At 51.4% G+C, this 23,660-nt stretch overlaps 1 protein-coding gene and 1 long non-coding RNA gene across 4 annotated transcripts in view; one reads left to right on the forward strand and one right to left on the reverse strand.

Annotated features, from left to right (window-relative positions):
- Nucleotides 1-23,660, forward strand: part of LOC142491940 (uncharacterized) — a 63,653-nt gene that overhangs the window by 27,575 nt on the left and 12,418 nt on the right. The gene's annotated exons all lie outside the window — the stretch shown is intronic.
- ACO1 (aconitase 1) overlaps nucleotides 1-23,660 on the reverse strand; it is an 88,776-nt gene that overhangs the window by 23,588 nt on the left and 41,528 nt on the right. For all 3 annotated transcript variants that reach the window (XM_075594723.1, XM_075594720.1, XM_075594728.1), the window contains exons 4-11: nucleotides 9,593-9,730; nucleotides 6,348-6,417; nucleotides 5,178-5,361; nucleotides 4,825-4,964; nucleotides 4,161-4,332; nucleotides 2,255-2,355; nucleotides 1,808-1,924; nucleotides 1,219-1,378 (exon numbers count right to left, since the gene is read on the reverse strand). In XM_075594723.1, coding sequence (XP_075450838.1) covers nucleotides 1,219-1,378; nucleotides 1,808-1,924; nucleotides 2,255-2,355; nucleotides 4,161-4,332; nucleotides 4,825-4,964; nucleotides 5,178-5,361; nucleotides 6,348-6,417; nucleotides 9,593-9,730 — 1,082 coding nt within the window. The remainder of the gene's footprint in view (nucleotides 1-1,218; nucleotides 1,379-1,807; nucleotides 1,925-2,254; nucleotides 2,356-4,160; nucleotides 4,333-4,824; nucleotides 4,965-5,177; nucleotides 5,362-6,347; nucleotides 6,418-9,592; nucleotides 9,731-23,660) is intronic.

Below are 23,660 nucleotides of genomic sequence, written 5' to 3' on the forward strand. Positions count from 1 at the left end.
TTCCAATTAAACAAATCAAATGAGGCCAAACCCTTCATGTCTAGGTGATAAGGGACAGATATCAATTTGGTCGCTTAAACTCAGGGGCAAGCCTATCAAAATTGGTCTCGTAAACTGAAATCCTCCAAAGAAATGAAGGAACCGGCACTCTAGAGGTCTTAATACAAAATGTATTAATCCACAGAGATCAACGTTTCTATCAAATACACTGACCATTGTCAAGAGTGTGGTGTGCACCTTATATAGGCTGCCAAAGTGAACTACTTTACGTGATACAGGTAAAACACCCGTGAAGATGACGTCATCATGTTACCAATTATATCTTCCATTTCCCAAGTGAATAATTGGCCATAGTGTAAATACCGTACACCAAACGAAAATGGATTGTATAATACTAAAACATGAGTGTTAAAATAAACATAGAACCATGTGCTTAGTTTGTTTCTCAGTGACTGAAAACATACAACTTAAAAAACTAGCTGCACACTTAGAATATAATGTAACTATCTAATCCATAATAATCCCTAAACTAACAAAGTGCAAAAGTTTATTTAGACGCAACACTGTCTACATTGTTACCCATCAAACCAGTCAGCTACAACATTGATTGATAGTTGAGTTGGCAAGAGTAGCCGTTTATTAACCCTGACTTGCATATCTAAGTCACGTGCTCACGTGTGTGCTGTTCATGACAGATGGGGACGGATTTAGGGGAGATATTGTTAATTTGAGGGACCTTCGCGAAGGTGAAAAGTGGGCCAGCAAGAGAGCTGTGTAATTCCCTTGTCCTGTATGCAGGTCACGTGCTCACAGGCGTACCATATGTGACAGGGACAGTTGTTTTAGGAGATGAAAAGCTTAGCATTTTCATGTCATAACCTCACCATTATTCATTGGCTCTCTGGCAGCCAATTTAGCTTTTGTATCTTCAAAAGACAAACACATTTTGTATTGATGTGGTCTTAAAATAAAACTTTATTTTTTATTTCAACAAAAGATATTTCCATTTATTGTTCGTAATATGCTGGTAATATTGAAATCGCTACAACTTTCTCTATTTATAAATAACTTTGCTGCTTAGTAATTGAATTCATATATTATATCAAGAAGACGCCGATTTTCTGTGGAGAAAAAAATATATTCTGAAAGGACCACGCCTTTAAACAATGAAGAGAACGGTGCAAGTGAGGATCTATATGTGAAATGGGTAGAACTCACCTGCTCCCAGCATGACAGAAGGGTTGCTGGTGTTGGTGCAACTAGTTATAGCTGCTATGACCACTGAGCCGTGGGAGAGCTCATAGTCACTGCCATTGTATGAGAATTTTACATTCTCGCAGTGTCGTTCGGGGGCCACCTGGAAACCTTTGAATCCTTGCTGTCGGGGAGGAAGGTGCAGATAGACTTTAGAACCAATACAGCTTTGAAAGAGTTGAATGATGTGAAAAATACAGTCTAATACAAAATATATGTATAGGAGACTACAATACTGTTAACTTTATAACGAGACCATTCTTTTCATAATAAGAAAAGCAGAACTGCTCTCAGATTATCCAAAGTTATACACACACAGATGTAAATGAATGTATATTAATTTAATATATAAAAAAAGATGCATATGCATTTAACATATGGGTATGGGAATATACTGTATAGAGCATGTATATGCACTTAATATATGGATAAGTACTGTATATATATTTTTTTCAACATAGAAGTTGATAGGATATGTGAACCACTTAGCCCACCTAGTATGCCGTTCTCCCCACTCAAGTGCAGTGCACAGTATAGCAGTGGCTTCTCTCACCTTGGCTCCCAATGAACTCTCAAAGTCTGTTTTCATATCAGTAACAGCTACTTTGTCTTGAGGTCGTTTAGGTCCACTGCAACACGCCACTACAGTGCTGAGGTCCAACTCCACCACCTGCACAAAAACCAGGACACAAGTAGGTTAATGAACACGCTACAAATCCCACCTTCATGTCCCTTTCAACAAGTTTATACATGTGACACAGGGAGTTTACTCAAATAAAATGCGCTGTTTTATTACTTCGATTGCACAAAACATTGGCTATTGCCAAGTCAGACTGCTAGAAAATGTACTTAAATGTAAAATATGCCATTACAATAAAATGTGCATGAAAAAGTGCAATGTTTAATTTTTTTTTAGATGGGAGGGGGTGGGAGAGGGGGTGTTACTACAGTACTTTTAATATGTTACATATTTATCAAGATTCAGGGGTCGGTGTACTACCTGAGTAAACTCTGGGTCCTGCTCTGTATTACTGAAGTCTCTGAACATCCCAACAGCCTCCAGATATTTCTGAATGTATCGGATTCTTTCTGCTTCACGGCCTGCAAATGAATGGCAATTGTTACTACAATACATGATTCAAATCAGCATTCAACGCTTTTTCATTTTAACCATAACAGAAAAAAGTGAAGAGTTCCATTTACAGAGCCAGGACTGAACAGGTGACAGAGGAACTGGCTCTGGCTGCACCTGCTTTGGTGCCGTTGCGGTTTGTACAGCTGTTTTTCTATTCCAACTGGTCTAGGTGCAACTTTCAGTTAAGGCAAAAGATGTCTCTACTGCGCCGCTCACTTTAGCTATTCATAAGACAGTACACGATAAAACAATCCACAGCATACTGTAAGGGAGACACAAATTTAGAAATATTCCATGGATGGAGTGAAACATGGAGAAATTAAATCAAAATGTACAGCATGTGCCTTCCATTATTCTGTGTGGTTATTTTATTATTTTCATGAAAATAGGTTCATTCTGCACACGTCCAAGGCCACGATTATAGTGCGATGGCGCATGTTGCGAACAAAACGCAGGACCGCGCCAATTTTTTTAAAAGACAAATGATTTTTTGTCTTTTTGCGCGACGGTCACGTGGGCGGTTCAGCCAATGAGGGTAAACCAGTCTCTTGATGTCACAGCTATGCCTCCGCCACCCAGTCGCAAGCGATCCCAGTGCACAGATCGCTCAGGCACGTGCGAAGCCATGTGCTCCATCGCGTGCCCGCGGCTACTATAAACGCAGCCTACGGTACAATTAAAGAATTACCGCATAACTACTATTGGATGTGATAATGAGACGCAGTTAATCTCCCAAAAAACATGGGTAAATCCATGGAGGTTAAGAGAAAATTGGCAGTGTACATATAAAACTAATCCACAGCGATTTTGCTAATGGATTCCAGAAACACATAATTATACACCAACCGCCTTGTTCCACATTATGGAGAAGGAATCCATGCAGGAATCCATGAAACAAGTTACACCAACACTCAACCAGAATTTTTTTTGTTTTATACTTCTGAACAGAGTACATTTTTTCACATATTGTGGTTGGCTCGTTTCTTGCCATAAAAAAAAAAAGTGAAAAGGAAGGTACCTGGCAGCCTTTGTGGCGTGCCAACGGCAAAAAAAAAAAAAAAAGACAGTTGAACAAACCCTTGCTCATGTCTGGAAGTTAAGACGACTTTATCCATTAAAGTGGGGCTCTAGAGATAAAACTCCAACCTCCATTTTAAAGCAGGAATCCCCTGAAATATTCATTTAGAGAAGTTATATTGTTTTTATTTACATTTTTTAATGGATCAACAATGTTTCTTTTTTAAATTTCTAAAAAGATGGAGTTGATATTTTTCTTTGTTTCCTTAAGTGGTAATTGGAATCTTGCTTTCCATGTCCGAGTATATCGGTATTGATAATAGTATTAAAATTAAATTACCAAAGCAGGATTTTTAATACTAGGAATTTGAAATGCGTCAAAAAAAAAAATGTATATGTGAACTGCCTCTGGGTTGTTTGCTGTGACCGTCTGTTTATAGGATTTGATAATTCCTCAACAAAAGAGGAGGTGATGCTTGGATATTTGCAATTCAGGAGTGCTGTGACTAACTTCTACCTAGTATTTTCTGCGAACCGCAGGAGGTGGAGAGTGGGCAGTCATCGAGCACACACATATCTAGAACCGGAGGAACGGATTGCTGTTCTCCCAGCCCCTCCGGAAAAAAAATTTGAGCCGAGCAGGGTGGTGACTAGCTGGTTTGGGACTTTAAAACGCCAAGTCTTTGAAAACTTCATACAATTCCATTTCTGAAACTGAGAAACAAGTCTTTCTGGAAATGAAAGGTACTCTTACCTGTTTGCTGCAGATACTGGATACTGACAAGATCCACAGGGAAAAAAGCTGCAGTGGCTCCATACTCGGGACACATGTTGGCAATGGTGGCACGATCCGCAATAGAGAGGTGAACTACACCCGGGCCAAAAAACTCCACAAATTTACCCACAACTCCAACTTGACGCAGGTGCTGCAATATAATAAAATGGCCTGCTTTGTCACATCTTACTCACCCTGTTCCTTTTAATGTTATACAGTACGAGGTTTGGACTAAACTTAATGGGTCAATATTATGTTCAAAAAAATAAATTAAATAAAAAATGTGTGTAAACACACACACACACACACACAACATTAACTTCACTGAACCGTACATAGGAATAGGCGCTTTCTATTACAAAAACGTTTTTGCAACGCACAATTACAGTAACTGTAGGGGTTCATATTCAATAAACCAGATTGACATATTACATTACAGGACATTGTTACAGTGCTCCTGTGCATGTTCGTCAAAATTGGAATGTAGATGTGATTATCAAGTCGTTGCTTAGCTCAATGGAACTTCCACTTTCAAATAAAAAATTAAATATATTTGATCAATCCTGCGTCAAACATTTTGAGGCACGGCACTGAACACACTAATCACACATGATGTAAACCAGACAAGACGCCACAACATTACCTTGGTCACAGTGAGCACGATGTCCGTGGAGTTTACCAACGAGTTCGGATTTCCCATCAGTTTATATCCAATTACTTCAGGAAGCACCATGCTGATTGGCTGGCCAAGCATAACCGCTTCTGCTTCAATGCCACCAACACCTGGTCAATTTTATAGGAGTAACACATAAATATGCAAAAACTAAAATATTCCACCTGTAATTATTACAATTAAATTTGCCAGTAACGGTTTTAATACTTTATAACTGTCCTTATCACTGCAACTTTCCTTCAGTTAGGTACGAGACCTTAATTTGCACATTATAGATTTAGCCTTTTGGGCCCAATTGGAAGCTTGTATGTAGCTGTGCTTACCCCAACCAAGAACCCCCAGCCCGTCAATCATGGTTGTGTGCGAGTCTGTCCCAACGAGGCTGTCTGGATAGTAGTAGTTATCCCGATCAAACACTACTCTTGCCAGGTACTCGAGATTGACTTGATGTATAATGCCAGAGCCCGGGGGAATGATCCTCATGTTCTGAAAAGCTTGGGAGCCCCACTGGAATTGAAATGGACAGCGTCAGAATAGTTTATGGCCAATACTGAAATTCCAATTCTTTCTTCCACGTGTAAAATATTTTGCTACAGATGTAATTTGATGTTATGTGCCTGATATGTAATCACAGGATTCTGTTCTTAATACATTATTTTGAACCGATATATAGATCTCGATCAGATTACGATTAGATAACTTCATTTTTGATGCGGGTTTACCCTTCCCCCATCACTACAAAAATTGAGCTTTAAATAGAACAGCTTAAATAGAACAGCTGTCACAGGGGCATAGCTGGGGAATGCCGCTAGCTGAAAGGGAGCAATTACATGAACTGAATGAAACTGTGCCTCATACTCGGCCTCTTGAAAAAGATTTGGGGTTTAACACGGGATGTTTTGATGCAGTGTGAAACCAGGATTTGCAAAGGGAATGGAAAACTGATGTTCCTCCAGCTACATTACAGGGGTGATGTAGCAAAGTTTTCCAGGTGCCAAATAGTGTTCCAGTGAAACAAGGGACATGGATACCGTATGTGCCACCCTCTCTTTTCCAATCTTTCACTTGTCTTATAAGCAGCAGGGTATCTGAATGTGGAGGGGAATCTTATAATGCTACAGGATGGGTATCATCCACCACAACAATAACAAACAAAAATGTTTGATGTGAATGTATCGAACACTTGCAATATTGTTAAGTGTCAAATGTTATAGATACCATGGTGTTACCAAGCAGCTACCACTGACTATGAATGAGCTGTCAGGGCCTGTGTAATTCCATGATTGTTAGCCCTTTCCCGTCAATAGTTCACAACAGGAGAGGGTTTTAAATCATATTTTTGATTAACAATACAGACTTCCAAATTCAAAATAACAAACACAGAATCTGGTACATATATACAATTATGTTAACTTAACAGGGCTATTGTTTTAACTCTTTCCCAACCAGAGGTGACTGCACATCGTTTCAATAAATTCAACACATCAACTCACCTTTAAAAACACAAATCTTTCTTTGTTCCTTTCAAACTCCAAATCCTGATTCTTTTGCAAACTGTCGGCCCTGGAAATGAAAACAGGAGATGACGGAGGTATGCAGATAAAGGGGATTGTATTCTCACCTTAGTCAAGTATGTAAATAATTAATTCATTTGCTGCAAGATGGGCCTGCAACCTGCTGCACCCCAAAGATGCTAAACCAACAACACTGCTCAAAAGCTATGTTCCACTTGATTGCTAAAACAGGTCTGCTCAGTATTGGCAGCATCAGGGACATTCACTATCTTCCGAAATGAGGTACTGCACCACAATCTCACGTTACGGGCCATTCAAGCCAATGGCAGCCAACGTGGGATCGCAATAACCCATACTGGAGGTTAATTAGTTGGTCAATTCCGGCGAGTGACAACTAATCCCATCACGGCAAGTTACATTTCTGTGCAGAAATTCCCCATGTCCAATATTGGTCACAGATGTGTGAATTTATCCCACGTTGGTCTATTTTCATACAGTGCTTCTAAAGATTTGCAAAAATCAGGGTCTTAGTGCAGCACTCCACAGTAATGGCATTTTTCTTTTTTCCAATTAACACTTACTTTAGGAGATCTCTTCTTTCCTTTTCCAAAGCGATTTTTATTTTTAGAATCTGATGCGCCGTTCATGTTTCAAATGCTTGCATCTCCTGAAGGCCTACACAAGGCATAGATAGGTAGAGCAGCCCTACTCCTGAAGGCCCCGATTCACAGAAGATTACTAACTTTTAGCACGCCCCAGCTCCTATTCATATGAATGGGAGTAAAGCCGTGGTAAAACTTAGCACCCTTTTGTGGATCTGGGCCCAAGTGTCCGAGAGGTTAAATTGGAGCTCTCCCCAGAGCCCAATGCAGTATATAGTTACCATGGTAACCGCAGAAGTGCAGGACATGCACAGTGTGGCAAGATACTAACATTGTAGGAGTTAAACTTATATAGGCTTCTGGGAGGGGGGGGGGGGGATTGCTGATTTAAAGTCAATAGATCACCCAGCATTAAAAATCAATGGAAAGTCAACACTGGGATACTGCAGGCTGCTCAACCCTTTGAGCGTCACAGCCCCTCCCACACATTGCGATTGCTACTATGTAATGGGGCCCCTATAGTGCCAGAGTCCTGACGTGCTGCGAGGGAGAGTCACAGATACACCCCGACAGAGCCACCATTAAGTGGGGTGGAGTAGTTCCCCAGCTTTCTCCCCGCCACACCCAAAAGTATTTAATATTTTTGTCTAGCCATGCAAGTGGTTTACCCTAATCCTAATATGCAGGCCTAACTAACTTTAACATGCCAGCCTCACCTTGGCCAGCATTTTCCAAATCCTAAAATCCTGGGGATATATTACCGGCTAAATAAAATGTAAAAAAAAAAAAAACAGCAGCTGGGTTTGCTACCTGTAAAGTATATTTCTAGGGACATTAATGGGAGAACAGACTCACAGTCCTCATTTAATAGCAATGGATTAAAGTAAAGTAATTTCCTTGCTTTTGCAATGCTCACTGGTCTAAAAATTCCGTCTCCTGCTTTAAGCGTGCAGCACCGCACTGTGCTTTTATTTTGCAACCATCTCCTACTAACGTTTTATTATTTCTTCTATGTAACGGTTATGTTATTCATCTAATTCTAGGAACAAATCTTGTTGACATTTTTATGACATGCCTCAGGCACCAATTAGGAACTGTAAAGAGTTATTCTTTCTAGAAAGCTGGTCTTCCATGTTAGTCAAATAAAAATGTTTAACCTACACATTTAAATGCTGATGCTCTGATTTAATTCATGTTTGCTTAATTGAAAAGATTATACAGTTAAATAGCAGGTGCTACAGTTTCATTAGACTAGTATAAACAAACAGCTTGGCTTTGTGCACGCTTAGATTTGGCTGTAAGGTTGATAAAGAAGGAAGAGCAACTGGAGGATCGACTTTAGTTCCTGTCAGCTATATAATGGGACCCTCCCTGTTTAGGATGACTGAACTGAGGAAAAGTGGCGCTGGTACTTCCCATTTCATGCAGGAGATTTAGGCAGCCATTTTGTTCTGCATCTCGGAAACCAGCGTTGGAAATAGTGCGTTTGAGCTCAGAGGGCTCCAGGCTTTCTACCAGGTTTGCCACCTGGTTCAATGATAACCCGGAGACTTTTTTCTTTTATTTATATATTTAACTGTCTTACCTTCTCCGGCAGTGGCATCATCCGGCGGCATCTCCCCCTGCATTGTCCCACCAAGGTGGCTCTGCGACGTTAAATGGTGTCATGTTACCATGACGCCGCGATGTCACATAATGTCCCATTGTCATGGCAAACCGACGCCATTTGACATCGCAGACCCATCTTGACTGGACCATGCAGGGGGAAATGCCGCCGCAGAAGGTAAGATCAGGGGCCCCGCACCAAACATCCCAGGTGGCCATGCAGTAAATTAGAGATTTAAAATCTCAACCATTAGCACAGAGATACTTAGCCGAAACCTGTAGCCTCTGGGTCAAACCCAAAGTGGTGGCAACCCTGCTTCCTACCCAGAGGGAACTGCACAGGGTAGAAATAAGTACAGCAATTAATTTAGGGTTGATTTAAGTTTAAGGAGGATAAGTAATTGCATTGATAAGTTTACACAAATATGTGAAAATCCTAAGTGGTTCACAAACTTTTTCACGGTACTGTATAGATATATATATATTTCACACAAACAAAAGTCTGTGACATCATCATCCCAAGGGTGAATTTTTTTTAAATGGCAGTGGCCCAGACATATCGCAAGAAGAAATAACCATTGTAGGGCAAAGATGGTACTCGACTGGATTCCAAAGCAAATTAAGAGACCGAGACAACTAATAGTTCGATGGGAGGGTTAAATCAGAAAATGTTTTGAGCAAAGCGGAGAAGAGAGGCTTGCAACCGCAGTATCTGGAAGATCATCCAACAGTGGATCGACAAGGGCAGAAGATGATACATAAACACAAACATACAGACACCTCTTGTATATGGCATTACCGTCAACTGTTCTATTTCTATTCTGCTACTGATCAGAATAAACGGAATTTATTTACGAATAAAATGCAGTTTTCATAAAAATGAAAACATTTCAGAATCAGAGAATGTTACATTTCATTTTACATGTAACGGTCAAGTGAGCAAGTGAAAGACACGGCATCTCTGCGGAGCATACATCCCCAGAAATATCAATTGTAAATCTTTTGCGACATTCTCACCTCCTGTTGAAATCAACTTGGATAGAGTGATCGATGACCAGATCCACAGGACAAATGGGGTTGATTTTTTCCGGGTCCCCACCCAACTGCTTCACTGCATCCCTCATGGCTGCAAAATCCACCACAGCTGGGACACCTCTGAAAAAAGATTTGGGGATATGAAAGTTTTTCAGGTAACGTGGTTTTCCGTTGTAATCAGTAGCACGGTGTGAGAGCATTGCTGGTATGGAACATCACAGCACTCATTCTATTAAGCAGAGTTCAAGGTTGAAGATCAAGCTATGTTCATGTACTGGTAAGCAGGGTCGTAGCTATAGCCCTACAGTCCACTGCTCCTCTGATCATCTCTCGCTAAAGGTAGGCATGGGAGTGAGAGAGCTGAGGCAGAGAGAGAGCGTGAGAGAGCTAAGGCAGAGAGAGAGTGCGAGAGAGAGCCGAGGCAGAGAGAGAGAAAGCGCGAGAGAGCGTGAGAGAGAGCTGAGGCAGAGCGAGAGCTCAGGCAGAGAGAGAGCTGAGGCAAAGAGAGAGTGCGAGAGAGAGCCGAGGCAGAGAGAGAGAGAGAGCGAGAGAGAGCTGAGGCAGAGAGAGAGCGAGAGAGAGCTGAGGCAGAGAGAGAGAGAGCTGAGGCAGAGAGAGAGAGAGAGCTGAGGCAGAGAGAGAGAGAGAGAGCTGAGGCAGAGAGAGAGAGAGAGAGCTGAGGCAGAGAGAGAGCGAGAGAGCTGAGGCAGAGAGAGAGAGCGAGAGAGCTAAAGCAGAATGAGAGAGCGAGAGAGAGCTGAGGCAGAGAGAGAGAGAGCGAGAGAGAGCCGAGGCAGAGAGAGAGAGAGCGAGAGAGAGCTGAGGCAGAGAGAGAGAGAGCGAGAGAGCTAAAGCAGAGTGAGAGAGCGAGAGAGAGAGCTGAGGCAGAGAGAGAGCGAGAGAGAGAGCTGAGGCAGAGAGAGAGCGAGAGAGAGAGCTGAGGCAGAGAGAGAGCGAGAGAGAGCTGAGGCAGAGAGAGAGCGAGAGAGAGCTGAGGCAGAGAGAGAGCGAGAGAGAGCTGAGGCAGAGAGAGAGCGAGAGAGAGCTGAGGCAGAGAGAGAGCGAGAGAGAGCTGAGGCAGAGAGAGAGCGAGAGAGAGCTGAGGCAGAGAGAGAGCGAGAGAGAGCTGAGGCAGAGAGAGAGCGAGAGAGAGCTGAGGCAGAGAGAGAGCGAGAGAGAGCTGAGGCAGAGAGAGAGCGAGAGAGAGCTGAGGCAGAGAGAGAGCGAGAGAGAGCTGAGGCAGAGAGAGAGCGAGAGCGCGCTGAGGCAGAGAGAGAGGGAGAGAGAGCTGAGGCAGAGAGAGATGGAGAGAGAGCTGAGGCAGAGAGAGAGCGAGAGAGAGCTGAGGCAGAGAGAGAGCGAGAGAGAGCTGAGGCAGAGAGAGAGCGAGAGAGAGCTGAGGCAGAGAGAGAGCGAGAGAGAGCTGAGGCAGAGAGAGAGAGCGAGAGAGAGCTGAGGCAGAGAGAGAGCGAGAGAGAGCTGAGGCAGAGAGAGAGCGAGAGAGAGCTGAGGCAGAGAGAGAGCGAGAGAGAGCTGAGGCAGAGAGAGAGCGAGAGAGCGCTGAGGCAGAGAGAGAGCGAGAGAGCGCTGAGGCAGAGAGAGAGCGAGAGAGAGCTGAGGCAGAGAGAGAGCGAGAGAGAGCTGAGGCAGAGAGAGAGCGAGAGAGAGCTGAGGCAGAGAGAGAGCGAGAGAGAGCTGAGGCAGAGAGAGCGCGAGAGAGCGCTGAGGCAGAGAGAGAGCGAGAGAGAGCTGAGGCAGAGAGAGAGCTGGCAGAGAGAGAGCGAGAGCGAGGAGAGAGAGCGGAGAGGCTGAGGGCAGAGAGAGCGAGAGAGAGCTGAGGCAGAGAGAGCGCGAGAGAGAGCTGAGGCAGAGAGCGCGAGAGAGAGCTGAGGCAGAGAGCGCCAAAGAGAGCTGAGGCAGAGAGAGAGCGGAGAGAGAGCTGAGGCAGAGAGAGAGCTGAGGCAGAGAGAGAGCGAGAGAGAGCTGAGGCAGAGAGAGAGCGAGAGAGAGCTGAGGCAGAGAGAGAGCAAGAGAGAGCTGAGGCAGAGAGAGAGCGAGAGAGAGCTGAGGCAGAGAGAGAGAGCGAGAGAGAGCTGAGGCAGAGAGAGAGCGAGAGAGAGCTGAGGCAGAGAGGTGAGGCAGAGAGAGAGAGAGAGAGCGAGAGAGAGCTGAGGCAGAGAGGTGAGGCAGAGAGAGAGAGAGAGATGGATGGAAAGAACCTCCTGTGGCGCTGAGGTAAGGAAATGGATGTGGTCGTGGATAAAGTTATTTTCTTAGACAGTTACCTCAAGAAAAAAGACAAAACATACAAAAAAACACTGCAATAGTGCATTACCCAGGGACAAAAATGGATAAATATAATGGAGCAAATTTAATAAAACAATTAACACATAAAACAATTAAACAATTAAACAAAACATAATAATATGACAAACATATATCAATGGATGCCAATGTAAAATTTTCCTGTGCGTCTGGACTATGAGGAATGAACTTGCGCCGCGCCTTGATAAAATTGAAATCCTACTCACCAAAGGTGACTAGGACATGCACATTTGTTTTAAGGTTTTTCTCGCCAGGTAAACTGCTCGCCGTGGGGTGAAATAAGCCAGACGCTGAGGGAAAAATCGCCTCAATACTTGGAGGCCGCTGATGCCAGAGTCTGGTCGATCGGCTCCTGCGCTGACGTCACCTCCTGTATCTCACTGCTACGGTGTCCCTGCGATGCCAAAAAACCCGATCGACCAGACTCTGGCAGCAGCGGACTCCGAGTATTGAAGGCGATTTTTCCCTCAGCGTCTGGCTTATTTCACCCCCCGGCGAGCGGTTTACCTGGCGAGAAAGACCTTAAAACAAATGTGCATGCCCTAGTCACCTTTGGTGAGTAGGATTTCAATTTTATCAAGGCGCGGCGCAAGTTCATTCCTCATAGTCCAGACGCACAGGAAAATTTTACATTGATATCCATTGATATATGTTTGTCATATTATTATATTATGTTTTGTTTAATTGTTTAATTGTTTTATGTGTTAATTGTTTTATTAAATTTGCTCCATTATATTTATCCATTTTTGTCCCTGGGTAATGCACTATTGCAGTGTTTTTTTGTATGTTTTGTCTTTTTTCTTGAGGTAACTGTCTAAGAAAAGAACTTTATCCACAACCACATCCATTTCCTTACCTCAGCGCCACAGGAGGTTCTTTCCATCCATATATCTACTTCTGGTTGGGAGAGACCAGAACAACCTTTGGGCAGCTCCAGGACAATCTTTTGGACTTTTGTATCACAGGTTTTTAATTGTCACATGTATTAATTTGATTTCTTTTGTCACACGAGCGCTATATTGCACTCAATATATCACCAGAGAGAGAGAGCTGAGGCAGAGAGAGAGAGAGAGAGAGAGAGAGAGAGAGAGAGAGAGAGAGAGAGAGCTGAGGCAGAGAGAGAGAGAGCTGAGGCAGAGAGAGAGAGAGAGAGAGAGAGAGAGAGAGAGAGAGAGAGAGAGAGCTGAGGCTGAGGCAGAGAGAGAGAGAGAGAGAGAGAGAGAGAGAGAGAGAGAGAGAGAGAGAGAGAGAGAGAGAGAGAGAGCTGAGGCAGAGAGAGAGAGAGAGAGAGAGAGCGAGAGAGAGAGCTGAGGCAGAGAGAGAGAGAGAGAGAGAGCGAGCTGAGGCAGAGAGAGAGAGAGAGAGAGGGCTGAGGCAGAGAGAGAGAGCAAGAGAGCTGAGGCAGAGAGAGAGAGAGAGTGAGAGAGCTGAGGCAGAGAGAGAGCGAGAGAGCTGAGGCAGAGAGAGAGAGAGAGAGCTGAGGCAGAGAGAGAGAGAGCTGAGGCAGAGAGAGAGAGCTGAGGCAGAGTGCGAGAGAGCTAAAGCAGAGTGCGAGAGAGCTAAAGCAGAGTGCGAGAGAGCTAAAGCAGAGTGCGAGAGAGCTAAAGCAGAGAGCGAGAGAGAGCTGAAGCAGAGAGCGAGAGAGAGCTGAAGCAGAGAGAGCAGAGAGAGCTGAAGCAGAGAGAGCAGAGAGAGAGAGAGAGCTGAGGCAGAGAGAGAGCGAGAGAGCTGAGGCAGAGAGAGAGCGAGAGAGCTGAGGCAGAGAGCGAGCGAGAGAGAGCTGAGGCAGAGAGCGAGCGAGAGAGAGCTGAGGCAGAGAGAGAGAGAGAGCTGAGGCAGAGAGAGAGAGAGCGGGCGAGAGAGAGAGAGCTGAGGCAAAGAGAGAGCGGGCGAGAGAGAGCTGAGGCAGAGAGAGAGCGGGCGAGAGAGAGCTGAGGCAGAGAGAGCGCACGCGAGAGAGAGCTGAGGCAGAGAGAGCGCGCGCGAGAGAGAGCGAGGCAGAGAGAGCGCGCGCGAGAGAGAGAGCTGAGGCAGAGAGAGCGCGCGCGAGAGAGAGCTGAGGCAGAGAGAGCGCGCGCGAGAGAGAGCTGAGGCAGAGAGAGAGCGTGCGAGAGAGAGCTGAGGCAGAGAGAGAGAGCGCGCGAGAGAGCTGAGGCAGAGAGAGAGAGCGCGCGCGAGAGAGAGCTGAGGCAGACAGAGAGCACGCGAGAGAGAGCTGAGGCAGAGAGAGAGCGCGCGAGAGAGAGCTGAGGCAGAGAGAGAGAGAGCGCGCGAGAGAGCTGAGGAATAGAGAGAGAGCGCGCGAGAGAGCTGAGGAATAGAGAGAGAGCACGCGAGAGCTGAGGAAGAGAGAGAGAGCGCGCGAAAGCTGAGGCCGAGAGAGAGAGCGCGAGAGAGCTGAGGCCGAGAGAGAGAGCGCGAGAGAGCTGAGGCAGAGAGAGAGCGCGAGAGAGCTGAGGCAGAGAGAGAGAGCGCGAGAGAGCTGAGGCAGAGAGAGAGCGCGAGAGAGTTGAGGCAGAGAGCGCGCGAGAGAGAGCTGAGGCAGAGAGAGAGAGAGCGCGCGAGAGAGAGCTGAGGCAGAGAGAGAGAGAGCGCGCGAGAGAGAGCTGAGGCAGAGAGAGAGAGAGCGTGCGAGAGAGAGCTGAGGCAGAGAGAGAGCGCGCGAGAGAGAGCTGAGGCAGAGAGAGAGCGCGCGAGAGAGAGCTGAGGCAGAGAGAGAGCGCGCGAGAGAGAGCTGAGGCAGAGAGAGAGAGCGCGCGAGAGAGAGCTGAGGCAGAGAGAGAGCGCGCGAGAGCTGAGGCAGAGAGAGCGCGCGAGAGCTGAGGCAGAGAGAGAGTGCGCGAGAGAGAGCTGAGGCAGAGAGAGAGCTGAGGCAGAGGGAGAGCGCGCGAGAGAGAGCTGAGGCAGAGAGAGAGCGCGCGAGAGAGAGCTGAGGCAGAGAGAGAGCTGAGGCAGAGAGAGAGCGAGAGAGAGCTGAGGCAGAGAGAGAGCGAGAGAGAGCTGAGGCAGAGAGAGCGCGAGAGAGAGCTGAGGCAGAGAGCGCGAGAGAGAGCTGAGAGAGAGAGAGAGAGAGAGAGAGAGCTGAGGCAGAGAGAGAGAGAGAGAGAGAGAGAGAGAGAGCTGAGGCAGAGAGAGAGAGAGAGAGAGCGAGAGAGCTGAGGCAGAGAGAGAGGCAGAGAGAGAGAGAGAGAGAGGGCTGAGGCAGAGAGAGAGAGCAAGAGAGCTGAGGCAGAGAGAGAGAGCAAGAGAGCTGAGGCAGAGAGAGAGAGAGAGAGTGAGAGAGCTGAGGCAGAGAGAGCGAGAGAGCTGAGGCAGAGAGAGAGAGAGAGAGCTGAGGCAGAGAGAGAGAGAGCTGAGGCAGAGAGAGAGAGCTGAGGCAGAGTGCGAGAGAGCTAAAGCAGAGTGCGAGAGAGCTAAAGCAGAGTGCGAGAGAGCTAAAGCAGAGAGCGAGAGAGAGCTGAAGCAGAGAGCGAGAGAGAGCTGAAGCAGAGAGAGCAGAGAGAGCTGAAAGCAGAGAGAGCAGAGAGAGAGAGAGAGCTGAGGCAGAGAGAGAGCGAGAGAGCTGAGGCAGAGAGCGAGCGAGAGAGAGCTGAGGCAGAGAGAGAGAGAGCTGAGGCAGAGAGAGAGAGAGCGGGCGAGAGAGAGAGAGCTGAGGCAAAGAGAGAGCGGGCGAGAGATAGCTGAGGCAGAGAGAGAGCGGGCGAGAGAGAGCTGAGGCAGAGAGAGCGCACGCGAGAGAGAGCTGAGGCAGAGAGAGCGCGCGCGAGAGAGAGCGAGGCAGAGAGAGCGCGCGCGAGAGAGAGCTGAGGCAGAGAGAGAGCGTGCGAGAGAGAGCTGAGGCAGAGAGAGAGTTGAGGCAGAGAGAGAGAGCGCGCGAGAGAGCTGAGGCAGAGAGAGAGAGCGCGCGCGAGAGAAAGCGCGCGAGAGAGAGCTGAGGCAGACAGAGAGCACGCGAGAGAGAGCTGAGGCAGAGAGAGAGCGCGCGAGAGAGAGCTGAGGCAGAGAGATAGAGCGCGCGAGAGATGAGGCAGAGAGAGAGAGCGCGAGAGAGCTGAGGCAGAGAGAGAGCGCGAGAGAGTTGAGGCAGAGAGCGCGCGAGAGAGAGCTGAGGCAGAGAGAGAGAGCGCGCGAGAGAGAGCTGAGGCAGAGAGAGAGAGCGCGCGAGAGAGAGCTGAGGCAGAGAGAGAGAGCGCGCGAGAGAGAGCTGAGGCAGAGAGAGAGAGCGCGCGAGAGAGAGCTGAGGCAGAGAGAGAGCGCGCGAGAGAGAGCTGAGGCAGAGAGAGAGCGCGCGAGAGAGAGCTGAGGCAGAGAGAGAGCGCGCGAGAGCTGAGGCAGAGAGAGAGTGCGCGAGAGAGCTGAGGCAGAGAGAGAGCTGAGGCAGAGAGAGAGCGCGCGAGAGAGAGCTGAGGCAGAGAGAGAGCTGAGGCAGAGGGAGAGCGCGCGAGAGAGAGCTGAGGCAGAGAGAGAGCGCGCGAGAGAGAGCTGAGGCAGAGAGAGAGCTGAGGCAGAGAGAGAGCGAGAGAGAGCTGAGGCAGAGAGAGAGCGAGAGAGAGCTGAGGCAGAGAGAGCGCGAGAGAGAGCTGAGGCAGAGAGCGCGAGAGAGAGCTGAGGCAGAGAGAGAGAGAGCGAGAGAGAGAGCTGAGGCAGAGAGAGAGCTGAGGCAGAGAGAGAGAGAGAGAGAGAGCGAGCTGAGGCAGAGAGAGAGAGAGAGAGAGAGAGGGCTGAGGCAGAGAGAGAGAGCAAGAGAGCTGAGGCAGAGAGAGAGAGAGAGAGTGAGAGAGCTGAGGCAGAGAGAGAGCGAGAGAGCTGAGGCAGAGAGAGAGAGAGAGAGCTGAGGCAGAGAGAGAGAGAGCTGAGGCAGAGAGAGAGAGCTGAGGCAGAGTGCGAGAGAGCTAAAGCAGAGTGCGAGAGAGCTAAAGCAGAGTGCGAGAGAGCTAAAGCAGAGTGCGAGAGAGCTAAAGCAGAGTGCGAGAGAGCTAAAGCAGAGAGCGAGAGAGAGCTGAAGCAGAGAGCGAGAGAGAGCTGAAGCAGAGAGCAGAGAGAGCTGAAGCAGAGAGAGCAGAGAGAGAGAGAGAGCTGAGGCAGAGAGAGAGCGAGAGAGCTGAGGCAGAGAGAGAGAGAGAGAGAGCTGAGGCAGAGAGAGAGCGAGAGAGCTGAGGCAGAGAGCGAGCGAGCGAGAGAGAGCTGAGGCAGCGAGAGAGAGAGCTGAGGCAGAGAGAGAGAGAGCGGGCGAGAGAGAGAGAGCTGAGGCAAAGAGAGAGCGGGCGAGAGAGAGCTGAGGCAGAGAGAGAGCGGGCGAGAGAGAGCTGAGGCAGAGAGAGCGCACGCGAGAGAGAGCTTAGGCAGAGAGAGCGCGCGCGAGAGAGAGCGAGGCAGAGAGAGCGCGCGAGAGAGAGAGCTGAGGCAGAGAGAGCGCGCGCGAGAGAGAGCTGAGGCAGAGAGAGCGCGCGCGAGAGTTGAGGCAGAGAGAGCGCGCGCGAGAGAGCTGAGGCAGAGAGAGAGCGTGCGAGAGAGAGCTGAGGCAGAGAGAGAGTTGAGGCAGAGAGGGAGAGCGCGCGAGAGAGCTGAGGCAGAGAGAGAGAGCGCGCGAGAGAGAGCTGAGGCAGACAGAGAGCACGCGAGAGAGAGCTGAGGCAGAGATAGAGCGCGCGAGAGAGAGCTGAGGCAGAGAGAGAGAGCGCGCGAGAGAGCTGAGGAATAGAGAGAGAGCGCGCGAGAGAGCTGAGGAATAGAGAGAGAGCACGCGAGAGCTGAGGAAGAGAGAGAGAGAGCGCGCGAAAGCTGAGGCCGAGAGAGAGAGCGCGAGAGAGCTGAGGCCGAGAGAGAGAGCGCGAGAGAGCTGAGGCCGAGAGAGAGAGCGCGAGAGAGCTGAGGCAGAGAGAGAGCGCGAGAGAGCTGAGGCAGAGAGACAGAGCGCGAGAGAGCTGAGGCAGAGAGAGAGCGCGAGAGAGTTGAGGCAGAGAGCGCGCGAGAGAGAGCTGAGGCAGAGAGAGAGAGCGCGCGAGAGAGAGCTGAGGCAGAGAGAGAGAGAGCGCGCGAGAGAGAGCTGAGGCAGAGAGAGAGAGCGCGCGAGAGAGAGCTGAGGCAGAGAGAGAGAGCGCGCGAGAGAGAGCTGAGGCAGAGAGAGAGCGCGCGAGAGAGAGCTGAGGCAGAGAGAGAGCGCGCGAGAGAGAGCTGAGGCTGAGAGAGAGCGCGGGAGAGAGAGCTGAGGCAGAGAGAGAGCGCGGGAGAGAGAGCTGAGGCAGAGAGAGAGCGCGCGAGAGAGAGCTGAGGCAGAGAGAGAGCGCGCGAGAGCTGAGGCAGAGAGAGAGTGCGCGAGAGAGCTGAGGCAGAGAGAGAGCGAGAGAGAGCTGAGGCAGAGAGAGAGCGCGCGAGAGAGAGCTGAGGCAGAGAGAGAGCTGAGGCAGAGGGAGAGCGCGCGAGAGAGAGCTGAGGCAGAGAGAGAGCGCGCGAGAGAGAGCTGAGTCAGAGAGAGAGCGCGCGAGAGAGAGCTGAGTCAGAGAGAGAGCGCGCGAGAGAGAGCTGAGTCAAAGAGAGAGAGCGCGAGAGAGAGCTGAGGCAGAGAGAGAGCGCGCAAGAGAGTGCTGAGGCAGAGAGAGAGCGCGCGAGAGAGTGCTGAGGCAGAGAGAGCGCGCGCGAGAGAGAGCTGAGGCACAGAAAGAGCGCGCGAGACAGAGCTGAAGCAGAGAGCGCGAGAGAGAGCTGAGGCAGAGAGCGCGAGAGAGAGCTGAGGCAGAGAGCGCGAGAGAGAGCTGAGGCAGAGAGCGCGAGAGAGAGCTGAGGCAGAGAGCGCGAGAGAGAGCTGAGGCAGAGAGAGAGCTGAGGCAGAGTGCGAGAGAGCTAAAGCAGAGTGCGAGAGAGCTAAAGCAGAGTGCGAGAGAGCTAAAGCAGAGAGCGAGAGAGAGCTGAAGCAGAGAGCGAGAGAGAGCTGAAGCAGAGAGAGCAGAGAGAGCTGAAGCAGAGAGAGCAGAGAGAGAGAGAGAGCTGAGGCAGAGAGAGAGCGAGAGAGCTGAGGCAGAGAGCGAGCGAGAGAGAGCTGAGGCAGAGAGAGAGAGAGCTGAGGCAGAGAGAGAGAGAGCGGGCGAGAGAGAGAGAGCTGAGGCAAAGAGAGAGCGGGCGAGAGATAGCTGAGGCAGAGAGAGAGCGGGCGAGAGAGAGCTGAGGCAGAGAGAGCGCACGCGAGAGAGAGCTGAGGCAGAGAGAGCGCGCGCGAGAGAGAGCGAGGCAGAGAGAGCGCGCGCGAGAGAGAGCTGAGGCAGAGAGAGAGCGTGCGAGAGAGAGCTGAGGCAGAGAGAGAGTTGAGGCAGAGAGAGAGAGCGCGCGAGAGAGCTGAGGCAGAGAGAGAGAGCGCGCGCGAGAGAAAGCGCGCGAGAGAGAGCTGAGGCAGACAGAGAGCACGCGAGAGAGAGCTGAGGCAGAGAGAGCGCGCGAGAGAGAGCTGAGGCAGAGAGAGAGCGCGCGAGAGATGAGGCAGAGAGAGAGAGCGCGAGAGAGCTGAGGCAGAGAGAGAGCGCGAGAGAGTTGAGGCAGAGAGCGCGCGAGAGAGAGCTGAGGCAGAGAGAGAGAGCGCGCGAGAGAGAGCTGAGGCAGAGAGAGAGAGCGCGCGAGAGAGAGCTGAGGCAGAGAGAGAGCGCGCGAGAGAGAGCTGAGGCAGAGAGAGAGAGCGCGCGAGAGAGAGCTGAGGCAGAGAGAGAGCGCGCGAGAGAGAGCTGAGGCAGAGAGAGAGCGCGCGAGAGCTGAGGCAGAGAGAGAGTGCGCGAGAGAGCTGAGGCAGAGAGAGAGCTGAGGCAGAGAGAGAGCGCGCGAGAGAGAGCTGAGGCAGAGAGAGAGCTGAGGCAGAGGGAGAGCGCGCGAGAGAGAGCTGAGGCAGAGAGAGAGCGCGCGAGAGAGAGCTGAGGCAGAGAGAGAGCTGAGGCAGAGAGAGAGCGAGAGAGAGCTGAGGCAGAGAGAGAGCGAGAGAGAGCTGAGGCAGAGAGAGCGCGAGAGAGAGCTGAGGCAGAGAGCGCGAGAGAGAGCTGAGGCAGAGAGAGAGAGAGCGAGAGAGAGAGCTGAGGCAGAGAGAGAGCTGAGGCAGAGAGAGAGAGAGAGAGAGCGAGCTGAGGCAGAGAGAGAGAGAGAGAGAGAGAGGGCTGAGGCAGAGAGAGAGAGCAAGAGAGCTGAGGCAGAGAGAGAGAGAGAGAGTGAGAGAGCTGAGGCAGAGAGAGAGCGAGAGAGCTGAGGCAGAGAGAGAGAGAGAGCTGAGGCAGAGAGAGAGAGAGCTGAGGCAGAGAGAGAGAGAGCTGAGGCAGAGAGAGAGAGCTGAGGCAGAGTGCGAGAGAGCTAAAGCAGAGTGCGAGAGAGCTAAAGCAGAGTGCGAGAGAGCTAAAGCAGAGTGCGAGAGAGCTAAAGCAGAGAGCGAGAGAGAGCTGAAGCAGAGAGCGAGAGAGAGCTGAAGCAGAGAGCAGAGAGAGCTGAAGCAGAGAGAGCAGAGAGAGAGAGAGAGCTGAGGCAGAGAGAGAGCGAGAGAGCTGAGGCAGAGAGAGAGAGAGAGAGAGAGAGCTGAGGCAGAGAGAGAGCGAGAGAGCTGAGGCAGAGAGCGAGCGAGAGAGAGCTGAGGCAGAGAGAGAGAGAGCTGAGGCAGAGAGAGAGAGCGGGCGAGAGAGAGAGAGCTGAGGCAAAGAGAGAGCGGGCGAGAGAGAGCTGAGGCAGAGAGAGAGCGGGCGAGAGAGAGCTGAGGCAGAGAGAGCGCACGCGAGAGAGAGCTTAGGCAGAGAGAGCGCGCGCGAGAGAAAACGAGGCAGAGAGAGCGCGCGAGAGAGAGAGCTGAGGCAGAGAGAGCGCGCGCGAGAGAGAGCTGAGGCAGAGAGAGCGCGCGCGAGAGAGAGTTGAGGCAGAGAGAGCGCGCGCGAGAGAGCTGAGGCAGAGAGAGAGCGTGCGAGAGAGAGCTGAGGCAGAGAGAGAGTTGAGGCAGAGAGAGAGAGCGCGCGAGAGAGCTGAGGCAGAGAGAGAGAGCGCGCGAGAGAGAGCTGAGGCAGACAGAGAGCACGCGAGAGAGAGCTGAGGCAGAGAGAGAGCGCGCGAGAGAGAGCTGAGGCAGAGAGAGAGAGCGCGCGAGAGAGCTGAGGAATAGAGAGAGAGCGCGCGAGAGAGCTGAGGAATAGAGAGAGAGCACGCGAGAGCTGAGGAAGAGAGAGAGAGAGCGCGCGAAAGCTGAGGCCGAGAGAGAGAGCGCGAGAGAGCTGAGGCCGAGAGAGAGAGCGCGAGAGAGCTGAGGCAGAGAGAGAGCGCGAGAGAGCTGAGGCAGAGAGACAGAGCGCGAGAGAGCTGAGGCAGAGAGAGAGCGCGAGAGAGTTGAGGCAGAGAGCGCGCGAGAGAGAGCTGAGGCAGAGAGAGAGAGCGCGCGAGAGAGAGCTGAGGCAGAGAGAGAGAGAGAGAGCGCGCGAGAGAGAGCTGAGGCAGAGAGAGAGAGCGCGCGAGAGAGAGCTGAGGCAGAGAGAGAGAGCGCGCGAGAGAGAGCTGAGGCAGAGAGAGAGCGCGCGAGAGAGAGCTGAGGCAGAGAGAGAGCGCGCGAGAGAGAGCTGAGGCTGAGAGAGAGCGCGCGAGAGAGAGCTGAGGCAGAGAGAGAGCGCGGGAGAGAGAGCTGAGGCAGAGAGAGAGCGCGCGAGAGAGAGCTGAGGCAGAGAGAGAGCGCGCGAGAGCTGAGGCAGAGAGAGAGTGCGCGAGAGAGCTGAGGCAGAGAGAGAGCGAGAGAGAGCTGAGGCAGAGAGAGAGCGCGCGAGAGAGAGCTGAGGCAGAGAGAGAGCTGAGGCAGAGAGAGAGCTGAGGCAGAGGGAGAGCGCGCGAGAGAGAGCTGAGGCAGAGAGAGAGCGCGCGAGAGAGAGCTGAGTCAGAGAGAGAGCGCGCGAGAGAGAGCTGAGGCAGAGAGAGAGCGCGCGAGAGAGAGCTGAGTCAGAGAGAGAGCGCGCGAGAGAGAGCTGAGTCAGAGAGAGAGCGCGCGAGAGAGAGCTGAGGCAGAGAGAGAGCGCGCAAGAGAGTGCTGAGGCAGAGAGAGAGCGCGCGAGAGAGTGCTGAGGCAGAGAGAGCGCGCGCGAGAGAGAGCTGAGGCACAGAAAGAGCGCGCGAGACAGAGCTGAAGCAGAGAGCGCGAGAGAGAGCTGAGGCAGAGAGCGCGAGAGAGAGCTGAGGCAGAGAGCGCGAGAGAGAGCTGAGGCAGAGAGCGCGAGAGAGAGCTGAGGCAGAGAGCGCGAGAGAGAGCTGAGGCAGAGAGAGAGAGCGCGCGAGAGAGCTGAGGCAGAGAGAGAGAGCGCGCGAGAGAGAGCTGAGGCAGACAGAGAGCACGCGAGAGAGAGCTGAGGCAGAGAGAGAGCGCGCGAGAGAGAGCTGAGGCAGAGAGAGAGAGCGCGCGAGAGAGCTGAGGAATAGAGAGAGAGCGCGCGAGAGAGCTGAGGAATAGAGAGAGAGCACGCGAGAGCTGAGGAAGAGAGAGAGAGAGCGCGCGAAAGCTGAGGCCGAGAGAGAGAGCGCGAGAGAGCTGAGGCCGAGAGAGAGAGCGCGAGAGAGCTGAGGCAGAGAGAGAGCGCGAGAGAGCTGAGGCAGAGAGACAGAGCGCGAGAGAGCTGAGGCAGAGAGAGAGCGCGAGAGAGTTGAGGCAGAGAGCGCGCGAGAGAGAGCTGAGGCAGAGAGAGAGAGCGCGCGAGAGAGAGCTGAGGCAGAGAGAGAGAGAGAGCGCGCGAGAGAGAGCTGAGGCAGAGAGAGAGAGCGCGCGAGAGAGAGCTGAGGCAGAGAGAGAGAGCGCGCGAGAGAGAGCTGAGGCAGAGAGAGAGCGCGCGAGAGAGAGCTGAGGCAGAGAGAGAGCGCGCGAGAGAGAGCTGAGGCAGAGAGAGAGCGCGCGAGAGAGAGCTGAGGCTGAGAGAGAGCGCGGGAGAGAGAGCTGAGGCAGAGAGAGAGCGCGGGAGAGAGAGCTGAGGCAGAGAGAGAGCGCGCGAGAGAGAGCTGAGGCAGAGAGAGAGCGCGCGAGAGCTGAGGCAGAGAGAGAGTGCGCGAGAGAGCTGAGGCAGAGAGAGAGCGAGAGAGAGCTGAGGCAGAGAGAGAGCGCGCGAGAGAGAGCTGAGGCAGAGAGAGAGCTGAGGCAGAGGGAGAGCGCGCGAGAGAGAGCTGAGGCAGAGAGAGAGCGCGCGAGAGAGAGCTGAGTCAGAGAGAGAGCGCGCGAGAGAGAGCTGAGGCAGAGAGAGAGCGCGCGAGAGAGAGCTGAGTCAGAGAGAGAGCGCGCGAGAGAGAGCTGAGTCAGAGAGAGAGCGCGCGAGAGAGAGCTGAGGCAGAGAGAGAGCGCGCAAGAGAGTGCTGAGGCAGAGAGAGAGCGCGCGAGAGAGTGCTGAGGCAGAGAGAGCGCGCGCGAGAGAGAGCTGAGGCACAGAAAGAGCGCGCGAGACAGAGCTGAAGCAGAGAGCGCGAGAGAGAGCTGAGGCAGAGAGCGCGAGAGAGAGCTGAGGCAGAGAGCGCGAGAGAGAGCTGAGGCAGAGAGCGCGAGAGAGAGCTGAGGCAGAGAGCGCGAGAGAGAGCTGAGGCAAAGAGCGCGAGAGAGAGCTGAGGCAGAGAGAGCGAGAGAGAGCTGAGGCAGAGAGCGCGAGAGAGAGCTGAGGCAGAGAGCGCGAGAGAGAGCTGAGGCAGAGAGAGAGAGCGCGCGAGAGAGAGCTGAGGCAGAGAGAGAGAGCGCGCGAGAGAGAGCTGAGGCAGAGAGAGAGCGCGC

This window comes from Ascaphus truei, chromosome 1, assembly GCF_040206685.1.
Source record: "Ascaphus truei isolate aAscTru1 chromosome 1, aAscTru1.hap1, whole genome shotgun sequence".
NCBI classification, from domain to species: Eukaryota; Metazoa; Chordata; class Amphibia; order Anura; family Ascaphidae; genus Ascaphus; species Ascaphus truei.